Source organism: Terrapene carolina, unplaced genomic scaffold (genome assembly GCF_002925995.2).
Source record: "Terrapene carolina triunguis isolate 2854851 unplaced genomic scaffold, T_m_triunguis-2.0 Scaffold233, whole genome shotgun sequence".
NCBI lineage: Eukaryota > Metazoa > Chordata > Testudines > Emydidae > Terrapene > Terrapene triunguis.
Window position 1 is genome coordinate 8408556 of NW_020664584.1, and position 26497 is coordinate 8435052.

General features: G+C 43.0%; 1 protein-coding gene across 1 annotated transcript in view; it reads right to left on the bottom strand.

Moving 5' to 3' along the window:
* Window positions 1–26055, bottom strand: part of CHMP4B (charged multivesicular body protein 4B) — a 34691-nt gene extending 8636 nt beyond the window's left edge. The window contains exon 1 of the mRNA XM_024194576.3: window positions 25666–26055. Coding sequence (XP_024050344.1) covers window positions 25666–25855 — 190 coding nt within the window. The 5' untranslated portion in view covers window positions 25856–26055. The remainder of the gene's footprint in view (window positions 1–25665) is intronic.
* Window positions 26056–26497: the final 442 nt, after the last annotated feature.

The following is a 26497-nucleotide window of genomic DNA, read 5'->3' on the forward strand; positions in this document are numbered from 1 at the left end:
AAAAAAACCAACTTATGACCAACTGTAGTGTGGATATAAAGTGCCTGTAAGTAGTTACAAATTTGATTACAGGTTGTAGTGTGAAAAGGACCTACCAATGGACAGATTGGTTGGGTATCACACAAAGAAGAAAGGAACAAACATAGTGAAATATTGGGCACAACCACATAGGCATATTCCTACTATACCTATCCCCTTAGATATACATTACAAAAAAAAAAAATCTACAATAGAAACAAGTGCCCCTTGCCCCTCCATGACCAAGTATTACATTTCCCTCCATCATGGTCCTTTTCTAGCTATTTCCAACCAACCAACCTGTGCTTTGGCTGACAGATACAACACAACCTCTCTGACAGAGTCATTGTTTGGATGAAACAATTAATTACCCTAAATGTTATTTCCAGCTACCTCTGTCAAAGAGATCAATAATCCAGTTCTCCAATATACAATAGACTTGGTAACTTAATAAGAACATTTATCTGCTTAAGAAATAGAATCAACTTGGACATCTACTCAGACTCTAACCGGATGACGGCAGTTCTTTGCTCCAAGATACAGCTTAACATTTGAACTCAGACCCGTGTTGCATTTCACTCCATGAATGTCCTTTTTGTTCAAGTCTCTAGCCTCAGTGAAAGTCTGATCAAAAAAGGTTTATTGGGGAAAGGTGTAGAAAATGTATAATTGAGAAGTCTCAGACATACACACACACACACACAATATCCTGTTGAGGGCCAGTTTGTGACAGCGAACTTGTCGGTTACACATGTTCATTAGAAGTGAAGAAAAAACAGAGAATTTCCCAAATCCAGTTCTAAAACCCATCCCCTAAAAATGCTATTTCAGAATTTGCCTTTCCTGGCTGTAGTGCTGGAACTGAATTGTGGGGGAGATTCCCCTACCCCAAAATTATAGCCTTCCTGAAGAGGGACAGACTCCCTTGTCACCTTTTCTAGAATAATGACAGTTTCAAGTGACATGATAAATGAGTAGCTGCAACACAGGTGACCGGGCTGATCTCCTTGAAGCTGACTGTACATTTACAGGGGCCTCATATGTACTGTTGGGTCCTGTCTTGATGGGTAAAAGGAGAGTTATCCAATTGTGTTTAGTTGAAAACATACTCCTTTTTAGCCCATCAAGACAAGGCTCCTGCGTGGCTGCACACTACAGTCCTTTCGTTTTGTAACCCTCGGATTATTTTATCATTACTCTGCAACACATTACAAAACAGAAAACTAGGTACAGTTACAATTAAAGCTGCCAAGCACAAATCAAAAGTACCATTGATCACATCCATTGAAACAATCTAATCAGCCAGTATGAAAATCAAACAAAGGTCACAGCGCCCATTTTGAGTCCAGCTTTGCACAATTCATGCACATACTGCTAAAACAAATATTTCTGTGACCTGCTTCCCCCCTTGACTGGTGTCCCTATTTTAGGACCAATCCAAATTCCATTGACAATAGCAATAGTCTTTCCTTTGACATGAATGGGAGTTTGACTGGGCTTTCATATAATAAAATCATCTAGTATTTGTTGGAATGATCAAATTATCTTGCTCAGAAGGAAAAGCCTGCTATTTGGATGTGCTTGTATTCAGTGGTGATGGCGCTAGAGAGAAATGTGAGAAACAAAGGTAGGATATTCAGAACTGTTAATTTTGTGGAATATGTAGACTGCAAGACCAGAGTTCTTAACAGCTGTTGTATAAACAAAAGTACGGTATTAGAGTTTATGTACAGTTCTTAGTGAAAGCTATGGGATAAATACATAAGGTTCTTTTAGACTTTGCACTTACTGGGTGTACTTTGTTACAAGGGCAGAACTCATGCTATATGGGCACTAAACATTGAGAATGTGTTTTTAATGGTGAGTGTGGATGAACTAGGTATCAGGTACTAACCAGAATTTTCTAACCGTATCTTTCTATTTCCATTCCATTTATTTCTATGTTCTTCTCTCGCCCACCCTTCCCACCCCAGGAATGTCTGTTCAGTGTATTTCACTCTAATTGCACTTACTAATCTTAAATCGTTTGAGATTTTCTTGTTTTGTAATTTCCCTTGGTTTTTTGTTTGTCTGGTGGTAAACCTCTGGTTTAGTAAGTCAGGCTCCTGCTCTTGAAAAGCTCTGTTATGTCTCAGGTAAGCTTTAGTTGACACTTAAGTTCTCTCCAATCCTGGTTCTCCAGTCAATCTGTAGCGTCCTGATCCGGGACAGTCCATGCCCCAGCATTAGCCCTACTTTCCCATGTTATCCCCTGACATTTTTTCTAACAGCAGGAATGTCCTTATACCTAGTAGTGGTCATGACCTTGATTTTAAATCTCACTACTCAAGTTTTCCACAGTCCTTTCCATTTTGCCTGCTGCAGGATTACGCTATGAGAAAATGGTAGAAAAGACTTCTATGTTTAAGTGATGTTGAGGTGGGAAGGAACACAAATAGGAATGTAAGAGCAAATATGTGCTGTCTTACTCATATGCACATGGACCACACTTTTCAACACTTGGACAATTCAGGGTAATATTTACCCAGTCAAACAACATCTAGATGCAAAGCACTTTTTTGAAGTGAAAAGAGACATTATACAACTGGTTAAATATCATTGCACCTGGCATTAAAAAAAGTGTACTAAAAAGGTCAAACAAGACACTGAAATGTCTCTAATTGAGAGGAATGCACCTTCCTGTAGTTTATTTAGAGGTTATTTAATAACAGATACATTTCCACAACTATGCTTTAATCCAATTTAGAATTCATACCATTTACAACTGGAATCTTATTAAATTGGAGAGATTATGAGACTCTGACAGGCTAATTTGGGTCATTTCACATACATTTTCTCCTGTGAGCTCTATTAATTCATTTATCTGCCTACAATAGGATACATTTCACATTCAGGATTTTTTTTTTTTTTTTTGCGGTAATCAGCTCTGCCTTTTCATGGCTTTGCTTTCACAGATAAACCAAGGCACAGAAGTCAGACTGTGAATACAAGAATATCCCCACCAGATATTTCACATTAGAACATTACGACTTCCAAGCAGACATGTCCACACAGTATTTATGTTAGGTACTGAACCAAAACTCAGATGGGAATTAAAATATCCTTATTAACTCTAATCTATATCTAGATCTTTTTACTTTTGACCTATACCATATAAAATAACCATCAAGATACAAGTGAGACATTTTTTTTTGCACTTGAAAAATGTACACTCAGGATGTTTGCAGGCTGCTTTAATAGGCCAGACTCAGTGGCAGCCAAAACTCGAGTCTAATTCCCAGACACACGAGTTCTATCCTGCAATCAAATCCACTAGCATGTGCCCTGAACCCATTCAGAAGCCTGCGTATTATAAAAAGGAATACCTGACTTAGAAGTGATAGACAGCAAATGATTATGGCAACAAAAGAGGCAACAATTGCTTGGCTAAGTCATGTCACTATAACTTCGTACATATATTTAAAGGATAGAAACACCAAGAAAAGGAGACGACTTGTTAAGACTAGTAAACATAGAGTATAACCACTAGTAATAAGAAAGCAGTCTGAATATCAGAAAAGTTTTCTGACCTTTAGGTCTACAGACCTGTGGTGGAGCTTCCCAAGGGAAGTAATAGAAGTCCTTTCGTTTGGGAGACGTAAAACTAGATTAGATAAAATACAAGAAAGTGTGCAGTAAGGGACAATCCTACATCAGTAAGGGAATGGACTAAACAATTTTAACTGGTCTTTTCTGCTTCATCAGTGACTGTCCATTACCTATCCACTGATGTATCAGTTCCTCTTTTCCATTTCTAATATGGACTACTAACCCGCAGCCCCTTTCTTCAGCTACAGGTCTATGAACTACCACTGACCATAAACTACTCAAGCTCTCCTCCACTTGTCATACCACAGAGTAAGACTTCATAACATTTCAAATCTGATCTGTCAGATACATTCCCAAGCCACCACTCCACTCTAAGCAAGAGAGCCAAAATTACCTCATTCAATCTTTACAGCATATTGTAGCTTTAAAGGCTAGACCCCCACAAAGGGGACTTAGACTCAGTGTTGCAACACCTAACTTTACACACCCTGCTGCCTAGTGGAATACTCAGCCCAGGCTCCCCATACAATGCATGGAAAAGATAGTCACTTAATAAAGGGATCCACAATCGCCAGCATGCTGAATAGGGAGCTGCCTAAGACAACCAAGGCGGTACATATGAGCTCCTGTTCTGTCTTCCTGTCTCTCATGTGTCCCTTTCTGTCCCGCACTGTCTTGCTCCTCTCCTATCCCCCTCTGTTGGCTTTTCACCTGATCCTGAAATCAACCGCACTGCACAAGATGAAATGGCCCATCCAGCTCTGATAGGCCTAAGTACCACCAATGATGGAGGGGGACATGGCCAAACCAGATAATGTCCCTGATTAGAGAGGCAAGCTGGGGTCCAGAGCAACAGCTGTCATAGCTGACCTGCCCCGTCCAAACCATCTGTCTGTGACTGACCAACTGCCCTATATCCTGATAAGATCAACAAATGCTGCATTTCCCCCACATTTACTATTCTACCTCTTTTCTCCCTTCTGTGTGTCTGTCTTGTCTAAAGGAAGAAAGAAATAGCGTTCCCAACTCAAACTGAACAGAACTAACCCTTTCTTCCCCACCAACAAAGGCTGTTTGACAGAATAAAAGACCTTAACCAACATTCACCCTCTCCAAAAAGGGTTCTGGTTTCATAGGTTTTGATTACGTTTGTTTTGCATAACTCAATTTCTGTTTCAGTATTTTTGCCTTGTTTGTATTCTTTTCCTTTTGTGTATTTCAATCAATACATTTCTCATTTTTGGCATGAATTTCCTGATGCATTGCCATGGTATTAAACAGTCTGAGGTCTCTGTATATCTAACTTTGTTTAAAACTGTTTCATGTTGGACAGTTAGTCATGTTAATGCCATTAACTCTTTGGCTCTTTATCCCAACATGCCCTAACTGCTGGGCTATGGGGTATTCTGGAGCAGGACTCTGTCCCTCCCGTTGAAACTGCTCCACTTTGTCTGAATAAGTAGTCGTGGGGCCAGAGAAAGAGTGAGCATGACTCTCTAGTCCAGTGATTATGGCACTCACCTGGGAAGTGGGAGGCCCAAGTTCAAGTCCCCGTTCCAGTGACTATACAAAGTGGAACGATTACAAAGGAAGGACTGAGCGCCCTACTGCAGAATATCCCAGAACCCAGTGTTCAGGGCACTCTTGGGAGATGTGGGTTCAAAGCCCTGCTCCACATCAGGGAGATGGAGGAACTGAACCCAGGTCTCCCACATCCCAGGCAAGTTCTCTATCCACTGGCTAAAAGCTGTAAAGGGGCACCACCACCTCTTCTTCTGACAGCACTGCTTTGTATGGGGCCTGATCTGTTAGGCCGCCTCCAAGCATACATGGGCTCTGCAGGTGAGATAGATGGGGGAATGCCTAGTTTGAGGATCCAACTGGAGCTCAGGCATAAACTAGGTAACCAAACTGAAGCAGATGCACGCATGCCCAGTGGCAGATTTTTTGGTGACTAGGAGACTTTACCAGTGGAAACTTAAGTGCCTAGGGTATTTAGCTGCCTACAGGATTAAGCAGGAGCTGAGCAGGGGTTTTGAGGATCTAAGTTTTAGACTTAGGCACCTAAATCCCATTATGGATCTAGCCCTGATACCCCACAATTGCGCCTCTTTTTCACTTTTTACATGGTTCAGAAACTGCAGCATTGGCGATTTTCATACTTGTAACTCTCTGAAAGGATGGAGAAACCACACCATGAGTTTATACACTTGTTACCACAAGTAAATTGGTGTATAATGATGACAAGGTCTGTATTTCTCCAAGGTTATCAAACAGATGCATAGCGGATTAGCAAAGGTCCACCATAACGATTCAACTGCAGGACTGGAACCCAAATATGTAGACTAAACTAGATCTGAGATGACAGCTCTGCTAAAGGTGACCATCGAAGGATGAAAATTGAGATTTCTGTGATATACAAAGGAGGCCTGAAAAGTGGGGTGGGGAGGAGGTTGTTTGTTTTGTTTTTAATTCCTCTGCTTTTTCTTTATATCAAAAAATTCAATTCTTGTTTAAGGTTTATGACATCAGATAGAAAGAAGTGAAACCTGATTGGGAGAGTAAGTGATTTTTATTCAGATGATAAAAAAAAACTTTTTTTTTTAACTACTACTAAATGCCAAACAAAGTTATATGAGGCCACACTCCACCCATTCAATTAAGGACTGATTCTTAGAGGCTTTCAGTTTAGATGCACTCAAGGTTCTGGAAGGGTATGAGGCACTGCCATGCAGCCTTAACCGAGTTAAGAAAACTTTTGGGCAGTGACTTTCTATTGTAAAAATAAATGGGTGTATTTGTCTGTGTTTGGGGTGGAGAAGGAAGGGGAGAGAGGAGAGGTTGAGCCTTTCAGACCATAGGCATCGTCTTAATCAGATCCCAGGTGATGCTCAGCCCCCCACTCCGCCCCAGGCCCCGCCCCCACTCAACCCCTTCCCCCAAACCCCCACGCTTGCCCCGCCTCTTCCTACCCCCACTCCACCTCCTCCTCCCCTAGCGCCTCCTGCATGCCACTGAACAGCTGATCCATGGCAGGAGGCGCTGGGGGGGAGGGGAGGAGCTGATCGGCAGGGCTGCCAGTGGGTGCTAAGCACCCACTTCTTTTTTTCCCCCCGTGGGTGCTTCAACCCCGGAGCACGCACAGAATTGGCGCCAATGTTTCAGACCTCCTTTACACATGATCCGAAACAAAGAATGGTACAAAGCCAGAAAGTGTTTCCTTTTACGGGCCACATTTAACTTGAAGTGTGCAGAATTGATTCTAAGCCGGGGGTAGGCAACCGGCGGCACGTGTGCCGAAGGCGGCACACGAGCTGATTTTCAGTGGCACTCACACTGCCCGGCTCCTGGCCACCCGTCCGGGGGGGCTCTGCATTTTAATTTAATTTTAAATGAAGCTTCTTAAACATTTTAAAAACCTTATTTACCTCACATACAATAATTTAGTTTTATATTATAGACTTATAGAAAGAGATCTTCTAAAAACGTTAAAATGTATTACCGGCACGCGAAATCAGAGCGAATAAACGAAGACTCGGCACACCACTTCTGAAAGGTTGCCGACCCCTGTTCTAAGCTGTTCTCACACGCTTCCAAATGTCCTCCAAGCATTCTGCTTGTCCTAATTCATGAACTCTGCAGAGAGCTGCCACTTCAGTTAAAAACATCAAAGTTAGGAAAGCAACTCTCTCATATTTTAATGCACTATTTCACATGAGCACAGAACAAAACAATACTTCAAATCAAAAGAATAAGCTGTCTTAGATTGGAGTATTTTAAATTTATGAATTGTTCAACAGTGAAAAACCTAATTTCTCATACTCTTGTATCTACTTGTGTCTTGGGTGGCTAACCAGAAATTGTGAAAAAATATCCTCTGGCAAACACCACAACCAAGAAATCTGCAGGGAATGGGGAAAATACTGTTAACATGGGGGAAAAATTCAACTTAAAATGGGAAACTAATTATAGTCTTTACTACGATTGTTGTGGTAGCAGGCTTTTTATATATTGCAATCAATGCTTTAGGATCACCACAGTATTTATTCCGAGGTATATATTCAAGATGTTTTTGTTCTGATCTACAGCAATTCTATATGTGAACTTATCAACTACAATGTTTAATTCTGAAAACTGATGAGCAGTTCTGCCATCTTTTTCTAAAGCCTGTGGAACAGTCCTTGCTATCTGCATATATACATATTAAGCTGTGATGTGTTGTCATGGTAGATAATATAATTGTATTAAAAAATTCGCAGTGAAGCCAAAACTATAAATATTTTATCAGGAAGTAATGATAGTAGCGCCTCTTCCCCCCAAATCCACTACCATCACTTCATACAAGTATAAGACACCTATGAATTTTTCCTCTAGCATATCAATATTTCACACACACAAAATAAAGAAGCATGTTTGAAGTTAAAATATAACACAGCCCATCTTTATTCTTTATGAAGACTGCTATTACATTAGGCAGCCATGAAAGAGTCAGCCCTTGGGATCTGCATATTTAATTAAGCCTTTGCTGTTTCCAAGACAGTAATTACAGCAGTAGACAACCTAACCTAATACCCAATTTAATTTACTGTGGAATTGCTTAAGCAGAAACAACTGTAACCACACATTATGTTTAAACATTTATTCTCTAGACCAAGGATCGGCTGGAAGCAGCGGCCAGTACATTCCTCGGTGCACGCCACTTCCCACAGTCCCCATTGGCACGGAACGGCGAACCGCGGCCAGTGGGAGCTGCGATCAGCCGAACCTGCGGACGCTGCAGGTAAACAAACCGTCCCGGCCCACCAGAAGATTTCCCTGACGGGCCATGGGCCAAAGGTTGCGGATCCCTGCTTTAGACTAACCAGACAAATTTCCACACAAGACAAAAAATTATTTGATGCTAAAGTAACTATCAGTACAGTTACCTGAAGGGAACACAGATTTAAGTTTTCTTGTCAATGCACCAATTTCTTCAAACATTCTCACTCTTTTAGATTAAGAGCCTGTATTTGAGAAGCTCTTTGGGGCAGGGACCTGATGTGTTTTCTGGGAAGTGCTTAGTACACATAGTATTACGTATTTTTATGGAACCTAACATTTCCATTGGAGATTAGAGCATGCGGAATAAAGACATTGTTAAGCACAGTATATACTTGTGAGAGCGTAACTGTGTTAGTACAGCACCTAGCACCTGGGCCCGCAGACATTGCTGCAATATTTAATAGGGTTGTAAATCCAGCTGGCTTTGGGAAGTAGATATTGGGGCAGAGGGTGTGTCTATTACAGGATTACCCAAAGTGCTTTTGCTTCTGTGCAAAGAAAATTCTGAAGAAAATAGATATTTGCATTTACTAACAGCCCAATCCTTCAGTCCCTCTGCATACAGAGCTCCCCTTGACTTCAACAGAAGCTCTGTGCATGGAAGGACCCTGGGAACAGGCTTAGAAAGATGCTATACCACGAGTTTGTTCAGTGGTCATTTTAAATGATTGTTAGCTCAGTGTACCAGGATCATGTAGAAAGCTCTGACAGATTTCCATATCCACCTCCTGAAAAAGAGGTCTGGGCTGATATAAGAAGAGACGGTTACCAGTGGGTTTAGAATTTTGCCATTTACACAAACAACAACAAAAATCAACTGAAGTCAAAGATTCATCACTAGAGCATTCACAAGACCATGATGGTCTCTCTTCACCGAGAGAATTAAACCAAAGAACAGCAAAAATATTCTAATGCACCATCACACAAGAACTGTCATACAGAACCATACCAACAGTCCATCTAGATCAGGGGTGGGCAAACTTTTTGGCCTGAGGGCCACATTGGGATTGCAAAACTGTATGGAGTGCCAGATAGGGAAGGCTGTGCCTCCCCAAACAGCCTCGCCCCCTATCTGCCCCTTCCCACTTCCTGCCCCCCTCAAAACCCCTGACCCATCCAACTCCCCCTGCTCCCTATCCCCTGACCCCTATCCACACCCCAGCCCCCTGACAGGCCCCCGGGACTCCCACGCCTATCCAACCCCTCTTGTTCCCCATCCCCTGACCCCCCCCCCAGAACCTCCGCCCCATCCAACCGCCCCCTACTCCCTGTCCCCTGACTCCCTGCTCCTTATCCAACCCCTCCGCTCACCGCCCCCTTACCATGCCGCTCAGAGCAGCAGGAGCTCACAGCCACGCTGCCCAGCTGGAGCCAACCATGCTGCCGCACTGCCCGGCAGGAGTGGCGGGCCAGAGTGCTGGTGGCGCGGCGAGCTGAGGCTGCGGGGGAAGGTGAACAGCAGGGAAGGGGCCTAGAGTTATCCTCCCCGGTCGGGAGCTTAAGGGCTGGGCAAGACGGTCCGGCAGGACAGATGTGGCCCGTAGTTTGCCCACCTCTGATCTAGTTCAATCTCTTATTTCAGACAGTGGCAGATACTAGAGAAAAGTTTTACAGCCTCCACAATTAATTATGCACCAACATGCTTACAGGATATATTTCTTCCTAACCTTTGGCAGTGTGGGGTTTGGCTTATGACCTGAAGCAGGAGGATTTCTGTCCATTATAAAGTTATCCTATATAATGTAATGGTGGATAGAATTCAACTAAATCTTCTTGTCATCCATATCTAATTATTTTGAATTCTACTAAGTTCTTTGGTTCAGTAAAACTTTATGGCAGCAAGTGCCATCAGTTAATATGCAGTAAAATAAATTATTTCCTTGTATTAGTTTTAAATGTATTGCCTTTAATATGATTGGCTGATCCTGGGCTCTTATGTGACACAGTAAACAGGAGCACTGACTTCTCTATATCATTATTTTAATATACCGGTCATCCTGTTACCATTCCAAACTGAGTAGACCTAGGGCCTGATTTTCATTCACAAGGGCCCCTTTACTGCTCTCCCAGAGGGAAGGCAAGACCAATAAAAAGCAGCTGGATCAGAGGCAGCTAGATTTGAATGTCAGTTTCAATTGCTTGAAAGAAAAGAAATTTTAAAAGAGTGAAGTTTTTAAATTTAAAGTCAGACTTATTAGCATGTTGCTAGTTCGTTCCTTTTTCAGGTCTTCAATTGCAAAGTGGATAATACATTTTTGTTTCTTTATTTTCCCACTTGTTAGCAGACTTTCAGTTTTTACAGAGGATTTTTTTCTACTAAAATTTCACACTTAAAATGTTCCACTATGATGAAAGAGATTAATCCAGGGCCTTAGTGATAACACCACAGATTCAAAAGACAAGATGGATAACCAAATAGCCGTGCTCTCTCTGCAGCCACCACCACCTTTCAATTCAGGAACTTCCACAAGGGAAGAAAACGGGAAATGCTTCAGTCAGGCTATCCTCCTCTACCATGGTTTGGAGTCTGAAGTCAATGCAACAAGTCATGTAGGTACTTTTGAAAATCCCACTTTAAGAACAGAATTTTAGATTCATGTTTGAAAATTTTGGCCTGTGTATAAAAAAGTTCACAATAGCTTTTTATTAATGTAATAAAAGTCTGAAGTTTTCATTATAAACACCTCAGCAATTTTTTAAGTGAAAAAGAAAAAAGATTTTAATAAAAATACTATTTTAGCCACAGATGCCGCACTTATCCACAAAGCTTACCTTTAAGTGACTGAGTAGGCTCATTGTGTGTGAAGTTAGGGACCTGCTTTAGTGCTTGTAGACTCAGGGCCTTAGCATTTAATATTTTATTTTTTGCTTATAGCAGTTTTAAAATACCTTATTTGAATTTTATGAAATGCCCCTATTGGTAATATATTAGAATTTACCAAAGAAACTGAAGAACCTAAGAATATATAAGGTTTCATATACCCATAAACCCAATTTTGATATCTGAAGTGAAAATGTGTCGGGTTTGGGGAAAACGGAAGAACTGTCTGCATTAAAAAGTACTGGAGTAAAGTTCTGTTATTTTACTTAATATAGAAACAGACACGCAGTAAAGACCTGCACATAAGTGAATTTACAGGATTTCCCTCCGAACCTGACCTTCATGATTTTATCTACCTACTACTTACACAGCTTCCATCTCTGTTGTCCTGCAGCTACCATTCTTTACCACAGAAAACAGGATCACATACTTGATACAAAAATACTGAAAGACACATGGCCCAGCAGAAACTCAAGGTATAACACCTTTGGTCAGTAAGACTGAGGAGAAATTTAAACTTAAACCTACTCATTACTTCACTCTAGAAAGTATGACAACTTGAGGAAGTATCTTATCAGAAGCAGACATCCCACTAAAACAAACAAAGGAGGCAAATGTATAGATTTGGAAGGAAAAAACCTCTAAAAGCAAACTCAAAATAAGGGTATACCAACTGTCGTCCATACAGAAAGACTATAAAATGGACTAATTTATTAAACCCATCTATCCTATTTGCCTGTCTCTTCTGGACAGATCCCACTGTTTTCTATAATCCACATAATAACCCTAAACACCAGAGTAATGAATACTTGAAAAATATCCCCCCCCAAAAAAATGTATAGATTACTACTGTATAACTGTCTTCTACACAGATACTTAACATAACTTAGGCAACTGAAACAAAGCATGCATTAATTTAGCTGTTCTATACACATTTGAGTCCATATTCCTGATGCTCACATCACAGACAAGAGTCTGAATCAACAGAATCCCATTTCAAAGGCAGCAAGGACAAACAGTGGGTGTCTCAGACTCGGGGTTTGGCAGTGTTAGAGCATATTTTAATATCTCAGATAACTATTCTGGATCTTTCAGTCTAGTAAGACCCAGCAATTTATCTTCAACATGTCAAGAAACTCCTGAGACGAGATACTAATTAAAACAAATATTGATATGCTCTCCAACACCACATGTATAGATTAAAAACAAAGCATAGATTTCAAGGCCAGAGGGGACCACTGTAGCTTGACCTCCTGTTCAACACAGGCCATAGAACTTCCCTAAAATAGTATAAAAGCCCAACAGCAACAAGTTATAGACAAAGTGATCGGATAATCTAGTTGATTTTATCTCACCCACTGAGCACAATCCTTGTTTAAATATGATTTTATAGGGCACCAGATGGCTCAGGAGATTAGTAAAAGAGATACAGAACATTCACCTCTGCATAACTGGTCATTCAGTGGCATGTACCAAGCAGTGCTTATCTTGGTCCAAGTCCAGTTTCGATTAGACAAGTGTCTGTTTACATGATACAAGAGCCAGCACCTCAACTCCCCACTCAGTCCCAGAGGTGAGGTGGTCCCTCTGGGACATAAGGGGAACCTTGCAGCATCAGTGCCATAACTCTTCCGTGGATTATAGCACAATAGCAGCTATATTATAGTTATAACTGAGGCAGACTTTCCTTCTCAGGCACTTGTAACTGAAAAGTTATCCTTGAACACCTGTAGCCTAGTACAGTAGGCTGCAGGGCATTTCTGCAGAGTACTTACCTTCCATTTTAACGGTGTGGTTTTCTACATTGTAAAGAATAAAAACCAAGGCAAGCTTTCAGGAAATGCTGTTGCGATCGCTTCCTGCACAGAAGAGAGAGAGCACAAGACCATTCGTACACTGGCAGGCGGAGAAGGAAAGGGGGGGGCACACAATCCAGGAAGGAGTCAGAGAAGACGATGACAATATGATTCCTAATTGGTCACTGAGTGAGGAGGAGCAACAGTCAGCTTTAAGCGTCTGAAGTTGCAGAGTCTGGTTTAGAAATAAAGCTGAATGCCTAAAACCTTTATACTGGACGCACAGAATCTGACTTTCCTTTAAAAATGAACACTTTACCAAGGTGCAGAGCTCCAGATACGTACATACAAGCCCAAATGTTTCAGAATGACAAACAGATGAAGTTGTGAAGCATCATTCACCAAGCTAAATTATATATAGTAACAGGTTTCAGAGTTGTAGCCGTGTTAGCCTGTATCAGCAAAAACAACGAGGAGTACTTGTGGCAACTTAGAGACTAACAATTTTATTTGGGCATAAGCTTTTGTGGGCTAAGACCCACTAACAAATTTATTTGGGCATAGCCCACGAAAGCTTATGCCCAAATAAAATTGTTAGTCTCCAAGGTGCCACAAGTACTCTTTGTTGTTTTTATATATAGTAAGCGATTTTTCTAGCTCAAAAAGCTTCATACCATGACTAATACACAGGTAGGACTGTTTCCATTTTAAATGCTACCAAACATGTTTAACACTACTATACAGATATCTGAATTAAATAGTATACAGACTGATCAACTTTCAGTTTCTAATTAGAAAAAAAGCTACAAATTCTAACAATATAGAAGACAACTCTAGCACCAAAAAGCCAAATTATCAGGTTGTTCAACTATGATACTAGACACAAATATTCCTTTCCCCACTGCCAACTCAGAGTGCATTGCTAATTACTGTACAAATTAAAGAGAAGTCCTTGTATATGGTTAAAGAATTTTTTTAAATGAGTCCTATAAAAACTTCTCATCAGAACGGCAACATAAACTGAATCCAAAAATTTTAATACTTTACTTTTGTATACCTTCCATCGGAGGTCTGCAAAGCATTTCAAACCACTGATTTAATTAAACCTAACACTGCTCTTGTGTAAGGCTTGAAAAACTCATCTACTAGTTGTCCCTGGCAATTTTGAGGGGGCGACATCAACAATTGCTGAAAAAGGTGTGAAGTCATTCCAAAAGTGACCTGATAAAGTGGTGTTTTCCTGAGTATGCAGAAGCCAAGCCAGCATCACCTGTTGCTCCCAGTCTTGGGATACAACTGGAGTGTAAAATTAACAGTGGCCTGGTCAGTTTCCCTAGTAACAGTGCTACTGACTAGAATCATGTCAATTTCACACCCTGCCAGAGGAAAGTAGCAGAGGTTGTCATTGAGGCTATTTAGAGCAGTGCTTCTCAAAGCCGGTCCGCGGCTTGTGCAGGGAAAGCCCCTGGCGGTCCGGGCCAGTTTGTTTACCTGCCGCGTCCGCAGGTTCGGTCGATCGCGGCTCCCACTGGCCGCGGTTCGCTGCTCCAGGCCAATGGGGGCTGCGGGAAGCAGCACGGGCTGAGGGACGTGCTGACCGCCCTTCCCGCAGCCCCCATTTGGCCTGGAGCGGCGAACCGCAGCCAGTGGGAGCCGCGATCGGCCGAACCTGCGGACGCGGCAGGTAAACAAACCGGCCCGGACCGCCAGGGGCTTTCACTGAGCAAGCGGTGGCCCGACTTTGAGAAGCACTGATTTAGAGGGGACCACCACCCAAAAGGCTAGGGAGGAGTAGAGCAGTAGATGCCCAGACTCCCTTACAGCAGCCAAGTGGATCGGGGCTGGGAGAGGAAAAAAAGCTGCTCCCTCTCAGCTGCATGGGCTTCTATCACCCTAGGCAGAGGCTGATACATGAGATAAAGTCCCCCAGCCATGGACAGCATTTTGATAAGAATCCAAGCACCGATCCTGCTCTGCCTTGCAGCTGTGGGTAGGTGCTGAGCTTTCACCAGGGTACTGCTAATGGCATTCAGTGATGGAGCCCCGACTTATCTTTCACTTCTGCCTCTGTCTAGTAAGAGCCTAGTAAGATTTTCCACAGACCTTTCCTTGCAAGGTAAGCAATGTCCTCATTTCAAAGTTAAGTAACTTGACCACATTTAAACAGTGAGGCTATTAGAATGCAGAGATGGGGAAATGGAGAACTGGGTTCTAATCCTGATTATGACTACTAGATACTACTGCCTTAGGCAAATTAAATATGCTACAGCCCAAACAGAAGTTATGGGCTTAATGCAGAAGTTACTGGGTGAGGTTCTTTGGTCTGTGTTATGCAGGAGGTCCCTTCAGGCCTTAATGTCTATGAATCTATGGAAAAACAGCAAAGCAGTATAAAAATACATGTATGAAGTACTGTGACAGGAATCAAAGCTTGGACACGTGGGTGGGCAGAAATGCTGCCAGACAAGAAACGTCCTCATTTTTGTGTAGTTCCCCTTTCTGAAATTAAATGCTACCATGGGGGGCTGCTGTGGTGTCTCGTCCCCCGCCTCCCCAGGGATGTTACATTTTATTATGTTATGGTCACTATTACCAAGTGATGCAGCTATATTCACCTACAGGACCAGATCCTGTGCTCCATTCAGGACTAAATCAGTAACTGCCTCTTAAGCTAAGCAGACATCATTTGTGACAACAATCAATATTCCCTGGACTTCCTGTATGAAGTGTTAAATCCTCAGCTGTCTGACATCAGTTCAACAGGTGCTTATAGCCCCTAGCTTAGCTCCAAGGCAGCTGTAAACACAATCATACTGTACCTCCTTATCACACCCTGCTAAGCAGTGAACCACCAATTTCCATAGCAAGCACAGTAAGGTTGATCCTGAGGCTACAAATTATGATTATTCAGCTACACCTTTACCCCAATATAACGCTGTCCTCGGGAGCCAAAAAATCTTACCGCGTTATAGGTGAAACCGCGTTATATCGAACTTGCTTTGATCCGCCGGAGTGCGCAGCCCCGCCCCCCTGGAGCGCTGCTTTACCACGTTATATCGGGTCACGTTATATCAGGGTAGAGGTGTATTATTCATTCCTGACACATTTGGTGACTAACCCACCCAGGCCATTTTGCACCCTGAAGTGTAATATAATCACAAAGCTAAAATTAGTAAATTGAATCACCTTTTCCACTATGGCTAGCTGCCTATAGGGCACTGGATGTGAATTTTTCACCACCGAGGGAAGCTTTCAGCATCAAAATTCAACTCTTGTTCACTCTAAAATGAAGTCAATCCTCTCATCCAGTCTGCCATTGGAATATCTCCAGATCAACTCTGGGATAGTTTTGTTTGAGAAATGAAGACGAAAGTGGACTAGAGTGAAAGTTCTTATGTACAAAGAAAAAAAAAAACAGAGAAAGGAAGGGAACGTAATTACACAGAAACATTTGATTGCTGTGTTTTGAGGAAGTCTGTACACAAGAGTTAAAGCTAGCCTATGTCTCAAACACACCTCCAGCCTGGAGAATTTGTACTTCTGTTTGGTGAGTGGGCCAACAGATATTTTAATAATTTTCCTACATTGGAAAAAAATGAGAACAAAAGTATTCATGCTGGATCTGTGCCAACAATCATCTAAGTGTAGCACTGTGACTCTGTACACCTCCAAAGCACTACACTAATATTAATTTATTAAACCTCCTCACATCCTTGTGAAGTAAAGTGAGCATTATCCCCATTATACAGATAAAGAAAATGGAGACATAGGCAGATGTTAAGTGCCTTGACCAGGTCATCAAGTATGTCAGTGATTACCGCTGAGTTTAGAAGTCAGGACTTCCTCGGTCCCAATTCCATGCTTTGAAAATGCTGCTCCCAGGGAACACTCTTAAGTTGTATGTATTGATATTTTAAACCTTGCATTAAAACATAACACATCCTAAAACTGATTGCCTGCCACAACAAAAATTTAAGGCACAGAACAGACTTCTGGTGTACATGCCTAAAAGGTGATTCAGGGTGAGGATGGAAAAATTTAGTAAATATCAGTATTAAAAGCATATTTAGCAATACAAACAAATAAAATCAATAATTCTTGTTAATGCATCAGATATGGTTGGAATATAATTCTATCAAAATGTTTACATTTTAGCATTCTCTAACTCATACCAGTCACAGCACTAATTATCCATATGATCACGTCCTTTCTCTAATGGCTGGTTCAATTCCTATACATACATTTAAGTTGTTTTACTTTTGATGAATGATGTCAAATAACTTAAATAAAAGCATGCACATTGCTTGGCTAACATATTGCTTTTATATGTGTACAAAACACGTATAAAAGCAATTCACAGAATTCTATACAGATCTACAAATCCATTTAAACAAACAAAACCCAACATGCACAAGTTCCAGACTCAGGGGGTAGCCATGTTAGTCTGTATCTACAAAAACAACAAGGAGTCTGGTGGCACCTTAAAGACTAACAGATTTATTTGGGCGTAAGCTTTCGTGAGTAAAAACCTCACTTCTTCGGATGCCCTGCGTCTGACGAAGTGGGTATTCACCCACGAAAGCTTATGCTCCAATACGTCTGTTAGTCTATAAGGTGCCACAGGACTCTGTCGCTTTTTACAGATCCAGACTAACACGGCTACCCCTCTGATACAAGTTCAAGAGTGAAGTTCACACACTGCTTAAGCCTGGCAAGGTGCTGAACACCCTCAGCTTCTGACTCCAACCAGAAATGGAGGAGGTTTGGCACCTCATAGGATCAAGTCCTCAGTTTGCACCATGAAAAATTGGTTTTCTGTGGATTTTCACCCACTAACTGGCTGAGAGCTCGGGCTGTCAGTGCCGGGGTGAGGGGAGGGCCCAGCTGTAAGCCCGGCACCAGGCTAACAGCCAACAGTCAATGTAAGCAACCCAGTGTCGATACCGGGGTAGTCAATAGGCAGACTGCAGTCCGAAACCAGACTGCCAGACGCTTTTCAGTGGACCATTGGGGCAGAGGGGATGCATGGGTGGGACATCCATGGGTCACATGCTCCCCCCACCCCCATTTCTCCAGACACCTCTGAAGGGGGAAGCGAGGAGGGGCACTCTGCCTAGCAGCAGTGCTCTCCGTGTCCCGAGGAGGGAGCAGGGCCGCTGGTTGAATTCCTCCTCCAACCCCTTACAAGAGGCTGCTTCACCTTCCTTGCTACTGGAGTCCCAGCACTGCTGCCTGCTTTGCAGACCATCCACCAAAGTGAGGTGAGTCGGGGGTGGAAGCAGCGATAATGCATGGGACTCCAGCAGCAGGGAAGGGGGAGGAGGAGGAGGAGCTCAGCCAGCCACCCTGCTGCTTCCTCCCTTCTCAGGCTGCACCAGCACAAACAGTGCCGCTGCCAGGGGGAGTGCTGTCTTCTTGCTTCTGGGTGTCCTAAGAAATGGGGGGGCACATGCCCCCCCACTAGCCACAGCTACATATCGCCTCTGCGTGAGGGCTGAAGCTAAGCTGGAGACATGCATAGCTGTGTTTGTGATCTGAGCAGTCCCCATCCCGTGCTCCTCACCACTGAAGCCCAACCTCCCACCCCAGCCTCATGCACCCCACCCCCAAGCGGTCCCCAGAGCCCCCCACCCTGGCCTCATGTCCTTCCTATCCCCCGTCCTTTGGGGCCAGTTCCCAGAGTCCTCTCCAGTGCCCACCCCCTGCCTCAACCAGCCTCTTTCCCTCCCCAGTCCACCTCCAGGCACTGCTTCTGCCACATCTCAGCCTCCCCCGCATCTCCCCAGGCTGCTATCTGGAGTCTCCCTGGTCCCTCCCGCTACCTGGTGCCTCCTTCCTGCCCCTCTGCTATACCAGCCCTGAAAGGGGCATCTCACCGCTAGCTGGATCATAGTACAACAGTTTCACTGCCTGACTCCAAGCTTAAAAGTACTCACACACATTCACACCATTTTGCTGCCCAGATCCCAGCCCACACTCATTCCTTCCCCCCCCCGCCCCACGCCCCATCTCTGCTACTTGGCTCAATGGGGGCATGGAGGAACATTTGGAAGGGGTGAGCAGCAACGCCAGCCGGCTCAGGCCAGCCCTGTGTCCTGTTTTCAGTTTAAGGAACTACGGTCACCTAACAACCCTGGGCAGGACGGGCAAGGAGTTGGCAGGCAATCCGGGAGTTTGCGGGGGGGAATCAGCGGGTTAGGGGAGGGGAGCTGGGTGGGGGTCTGAACCTTGACAAAAAATAATTGACTACCCCGGTCTACATAGACATTGTGTCGCCCTAACTACATTGACCTAAATGCTACACCTCTCACAGAGGTGGAGTTCTTAAGGTAATGTAGCGGGCAACTTACATTGGCAGGAGTACCATTGTAGAGCTGACACTTACAGAGTTAGATCGACATAAGCTGCCTTACATCGACCTAACTCTGTAGTGTAGATCAGGTCTGGGATTTAAGGCTAGAAAATGATAAGGGCAGAGACTAGTCATTCACTGTAAGTATTATTTTATTATTTCATATGTGTACCATAAAAACAAATAGCAATATAACAGGGAGACTAGTAATTGGGGTGTGGAGTCCTAGAAAGCCTGTTCTGCTTAACTCCTGCGCCATGATCATTGCTGAACCTAGCCCCAATGTCATATACCTGAATTCGTGTTCCTGAAATGGAGTGTGTTTTAAAGTTTGTCAGAAATACCTCAAATTTAAGATTAGAACATTTTAAGTTTATCAAGGAACAACACAAACAGAGAGTACAATAGATTTGCTATGGATTCCCTCTCACAGTCCTACTGCCTCATCCAGTTGTACAAGGAAAAAGGCTTACTCTCGCACTACTTTCAATTCAGGTCAAGGTTGAAGCACACTGATAGGGCATCTAAGGGACCATTCAAGGTGAAGTGGTGCAGTCGTGGGGGGGGGGGGGGGGGGGGGGGGGGATTAGTGGATTACAGATTGTTGTAATAAGTCATAAATCCAGTGTCTTTATTTTGTACCCACTCTGTGGAAAGAGAATTTCAGCCTCTAGGGCTGAAAAACTGACACTGGCTTCAGTTAGAAGAAAAAAGAATCCCTGCCCTGAGTAGAGGAGAAAAAACTGGTTTACAGAATTTCATAGTGGGAAATGCAGCATGTGTATTAGGGTCTATAGAAAAGCCATTAAATCCCAGCGCCTCACAGGATCCTACATATATCTGCCAACATCTCTGGATTCAACACACTCACCCTGACTTAAGGCCCATAAACATCTGAATAACCAAAAGGTTAATCATTTAAGACAAAGAAGTAAGAACTGATGACAGATGGGAGGGAATAAGTTATACCAACTTCTCCTGGACCCAAGAAATACAGTAGAACCTCAGAGTTACGAACTGACCAGTCAACCACACACCTCATTTGGAACCAGAAGTACACATTCAGGCAGCAGCAGAGACAAAAAAAAAAGAAGAGCAAATACAGCACAGTACTGTGGTAAACGTAAACCACTAAAATAATAAAGGGAAAGCAGCATTTTTCTTCTGCATAGTAAAGTTTCAAAGCTGTATTAAGTCAGTGTTCAGTTGAAAACTTTTGAAAGAACCACCATAATGTTTTATTTAGAGTTACAAACAACCTCCATTCCCGAGGTATTCGTAACTCTAAGGTTCTACTGTACTGCTCAACAAAGGAGTAAATATCTCTGTGCGCCAAAAAGTCTTTAGAATAAGTCTGCAACTGCAGAAGTGCCAGAGTTTACTAGCCATATTGTAACTTCTGGGGATTCATGGAACTTTCATATTCTGAGACAGGACTTCAGGTTTGGGTTGCTGCTAGAAAAGATCAAGTAGAAGTGTATTCTGGAAGCTTTGTATCCACTGCATTCTGATATGGATTAATGAGACTAGGTGCCCCCAAGCTGAAAAGTGAAACTTCCTACCTGTTTGATCTAGTAAATATTTCCAAACAAACATTTTCATATGCTGCTGCAATAAAGCAAACACTTAAAAAACGGTTACCTGTCTCACAACATTGTGTTTACAAAGCTTTAGCACAACAATCCACCACAGCAGTTTGTCAATATCCTATATTACATGTACTACGTAGCAGTAAAGCCACAGAGCAAAGCAGAACCCTTTTCTAAGGACAATGTTAAGATGGCTACTTAGTCTAAATCCAAAATTTGACCAATGGCCATTCAAGGTGAAGTGGCCCGTTACCCCCATAACACACCTTTAAAGATCCATGGGTCCTACACATCCCTATTACAACATGTAGTGCACCTCATCCAGTGCATTAAATGCCCCAACAACAACTATGAGGGTGAAACCAGAGCATCGCCATGTTTTCGAATGAACTCGCACAGAAAAATGACAAAACAAAAACACCCTACCACCTGCAGGTGAACACTTCACAAAATGACCACTCCATATCTGACTCTCAGTCCTCATCCTCAAAGGAAATCTGAACAACGCCTTCAAAAGATGAGCCTGGGAGCTTACATTCATAACTTTGCTAGACACTAAAAATCATGGTCTTAATACTGGATTTATGACTTCTTATAACACTCTGGAATCCACTAACCCCCCTTTTTTGTCCTATGACTGCAGCAGGATTAACAGGCCACTTCATCTTGAATGGTCCCTTAAAATGTGTGTTTATTTATGCTCAACAATGTCCACCTTGTATTTAGCTGTGACTCCGAGTACATTTCCCAAACTTGAAGAAGAGCTCGGTGTAGCTCAGAAGCTTGACTCTTTCACCAACAAAAGTTGGACCAATAAAAGATGTTACCTGACCCATCTGATCTCTCTCAGATAAATTTTAGATATAGATTCCTGGAGGCACTTCAAACTGTCAACAAAATCACTTAAGCTAGAAACTGACTATACTATAAATTTGTTAGTCTCTAAGGTGCCACAAGTACTCCTGTTCTTTATACTATATGCTGTTACATCTGTACATTTATAGCTCTCCAGGAACACGGAATCCCACTTAGCAAACAGCAACTTATAGCCACCTGAATGCAAAGCAGCATTGCACTGTATACTATGTCCCGTTACAATTTAATCATAATCCAAAAGAAGGAACAGATCAGGGTGGATAAAAAAAATCAATGATTTAAAAAAAAAATCTGATTCTTTTTATTTAAATTGCATTTTTTTGATAAAATGCTTTTTGAGGGAAAAACCTATCTAAAGATAGTTTTAACTAAGATACATTATAGCTCAAAGATATCTCATCATGGAATAGAGATTATAAATTCTAATTCTATAGTATGAGACAATCTATTCATGTAATGTTTATGAACATTTTTGTAAATGAGTTCCAATAGTTCATGGATTAGGGACCCAATCTTATGGGGTTCCAGGGGCTAATCTTTCTATCTACCCAATGGGACTCAGTGCTCAGTCACCATCAGAGATGCTTAGTTTTGCAGTTCTCAAACTGTGGATTTGTGTCTCCAGAGATAATATGCTTGTTAACAGCAAAAATGTTTTTAAATACATACATACATAAAATATATAGAGGTGAGAAATAACAGACCTCAACCCTATTGTCCCTCTGCACATTTGTGTACACAGAGTCAATCCCTTACCTCTCTCTAAAAGTGCAAAGTTTCAAAAAGTTCAATGAATATAAGGTTGTTGGGGGCAGAATAGATCTAGACAAGGAGAAGAAGTCTGAAGATAAATGTGAGAAGGGAGGGACAGGCAGTAGAAACAAAAGTGAAATTGTTTGAGCAGCATATTCCAGAAGTCTTGAGGTCTGAGTGTAGCCTTCATTGATTTGAGATCTACCATACCATTCTCTCACTAGAAGGGAAAACCTATAATGGTAGCAGGCCGTAAAAAAGACTCAGTTCGGGAATAAGAACCATTCAAGAAATATATGTTTGCTGCTGATGTTTTAAAGAAAGTCACACCAGTGAACTGGTGGAAGTCACTTAAGCACTTTGATTCAGAGGCTGTTGAAGTGATAATCTCACTTTTAACAGCAGTAGCTTCTTCTGCTGGTATAGAAAATATTCTCTCTTTCTTTGGACTAATTCATTCCAAATTGAGAAATCATTTGGGACCTGAAAAAGCAGGAAAGCTTGTTTTTCTTTTCCAGATTATGAACAAACAGGAAAATGAAGGTGAAGACGACTGAGTTAGCTGCAGAAGCCAATATTTAAATTTCTCATATTGACCAGGCTGACATAGTCTATTTAATTTTTGTTGGTTTTTTTTAAATATTTCATTTAACTATTTTAGTTAAAAACAATTTTAACAAAAACAAACCTGATTTTAAAGAACTTGAATGTTTAACTAAATTCAAAAATTCATATGCTTGTTTTGTTATAATATTATATGTTTGCTGTTGAAGAAAAAAAAATCCAGAATACATAATGTTGTTGTTTTAGTTAAATAAAACAATTTAAATGTCTGTCTGGTGATGTTCTCCTCCTAATACAGCATGGCAAGAAAATCTTCCAAATATTAATGATTAACCTGTTGAATTGGAGATAGTTCACCTCCCAATGACTTCATAAATATCCGCTTCAATTACCTTTGGTAAATGAAATAACCAAATAATCATTCATTTTCTGATATAGCTGTAAAACTAATCTGAAAAGCTTTCAAAATAAATCACTTTAAAAATGTATTGTGTGTACCTTCTAAAAATGAAACCTACATCTATCTCTGTGTTGTGAAGAATATGTATTAAGGTTATAACAACCAACAAGAATGCACTTTTATGTAGAAATCCATGATTAAATGGAGTCTTCCTAACAAGTGATTTAAATCATGATTTCTATCAATTTGATTTAAATCAAATCCACCCTGATACAGATATCTACAAATTCTTTGATTTAATCTGTTATTTTTTTTAAAGTCTGTTCTAAACCTTTATACTAGGTACTTTTCTGGTTACTTGAAGTTAAGTTTCCCAGCTGTAAGAGACTGCCAGTAATGCACCCAAGCTCAAACTCTGCATTATCTTTTTGACATTCCAATAGGCTATCTTCTACACGGAAATAGAAGTCAGCATTATACAAGCCACACTCACCCATCATGACATAATCATCATGTGATCAAGTGTATACTTTAGAACAACTTCCTAACATAAAAACCTGCCCTTCCCTAATTGCCATTATAGATGAAAATTTGTTAATATAGTGTATGTTTTACACTTTCAGATTCCCGCCCCCGATCAGACCCAACTATGGCAGCCCCACTTACCTCCCTCTCCCATAGACTCAATTTGGGGGTCTTCTACAGCTTTGTCGACTACAGCTTTATAAGCTCCTAGTTACCCAGTTATTAAAACAAAGTGATCAATAAATACTCAAGGACATACATAGTGCCTTCTATCACAGGATCTCAAATCACAAGTGTTAATTAAGTTTCACAATGCTATTAGGTTTTATCCCCATTTTCTAGACAGGAAACCAAAGCAAAAAGAGGGGAAGTTACTTGCCCAGGATCACACAGCAAGGTACAATCAGAATCAGGACTAGAATCTAGACCTGACAACCAATCCCACAGTGGAACCACAAGATCATGCTACCGCCGATGGGTTTTACACCTACCCTATCAAAAAGGAATGCTTACACTTTCAAATGGACCAGTTTTAGGAGATCAGTGGTAAGTCCCACTGCACTGAAGCTGAAGACAATTTTGTCTCATCCACACTAGTGGATAATGTTTGCAGAATCAAATGCAGGGAGACCCACTGTCAGCAACAGGTCCACTGTCAGAGTATAAGCCTAAATATTTCCCTAATGTTCATGCACATACAGAATGCTAGTTAAAATTTACTAAATGCAGACAGTGTTTGGTGCTGTACAGAAAGACAAAGAGTTTCTCCTGTAAAGAATGTATAACTAACTTACTCCTTCATACAGTGTATAGAGAGTGGGTCCAGTGAACCGAGGTTAGACCGTGGTATGTTTTGTTCTGTCTCCAGCCATTGATAGCAGGGAAGTCAACCAATATAAATGGAACTTAAACTGAAGCTTTATAAAACAAAGACCTGGGAAAGTAGCCCCTACAAGTCACCATTTGATAGGATCTCTTCAGTGTACCTAAAACGAAATGATCCTGCAGTTCACCTGACAGGGCAGCCAATGCCAATAGCTTGTGGAACTTAATCCTATAACCCACAAACAAGCTAGATTGTTCAAGGGATCAAGATTCAAATTAGGACTAGATATCAGTAGGACAGACATAAAGCTACTTTGGTGGCCACCTTCCCTCCCCAGGCAGATCAGAAAACAGTCCCACCTGTGCCAAGGGCTGTGTGGGCTGGCTGAGAGAGCAGAGGGCTGAGCCTTGGCCAGAAAGAAGGGATATTCTGGGCAGGTTCTCATGCCATGCCCAGGGCCTCGGGACCCCAAGGTATCACCAGCCCAGCCCATCCTGCTCCAAGGCCCGGCCACACGGGCACTCCAGCCTGGGTGCTGAAGGAGAGCACAGCCGCGGGGCGAGGCTGAAGGCCCAGAGCAGGGATCGCCAGGAGAGACAGAGAGGCCAGCGCCCAGCCGGCACGGACCGGTGGCTCCACCCCACTGCGCCGCGGGCCGCCACCAGCCCCTGCGGGCTTCCCCTCTCCGGCCCGGCCCCTCACCGCCCCCGCGGTCCCCCCCGGGCCGGCCCCTCACCCCGCTTGTTCTTGGTGCCGTGCTTGCGGGCCGCCACCAGCTCCTGCTCGATCTTCTTCTCCAGGAACTCCTGCTTCTTGCTGAGCATCTCCTCGGTGTCGCGGAGCCGCTGGATGGCCTCCTGCGGGGTCGGGCCCTTCCCGGCGCCCTTGCCGCCCGTCCCGAACAGCTTCCCCAGCATCCCCGACATGGCCGCGCCGCGCCGGGCAGCGAGCAGGAGGAGAGAGCGGAGCAGGCCCGGCGGGGACAAGGAGACGGACACCGGAGAGACCCTCGGCCGAGCCCTCGCAACAGCCGATCCTCGCCCGGCGCCGCGCGGAACACAGTGGCCCCCGCACCTCAGCCTCGGCTGCACCCGCCTGACTCACCGCCTCGGCCGCAGCCGTCACTCCGCACCACGGCAACGGCGGCACCCCGCCCACGCCACGTCTTCCAGCCCCCATCGCGGCACCCCGCCCCCGGGGACCGAACCCAGCAGGGGATGCTGGGAGCTGTAGTCCCCAGCTCCGCTCTTGTCTTCAGGATAGCGTTGCATGCTGGGAGCTGTAGTCCCCACTTTTGCTCTCGCCTTAGGGCAGCAGTGCATGCTGGGAGCTGTAGTCCCCACCTCGGCTCGCGCCCTGAGGCAGCAGTGCATGCTGGGAGCTGTAGTCTCAGACTCTCATTTTACCCCGTGGGAGCTGAAGTTCACATTGACCCCCCCTCGCCCACCATGACATCATCATCATGTGACGACCCCACCGTGGTAAACTTCGTGACGTAAGAGGTAACGCCATAACAACCGCACTGAGACTTCCGCCTCTCCCCCAGCTTGCTGGGTGCGGTCGGCAGG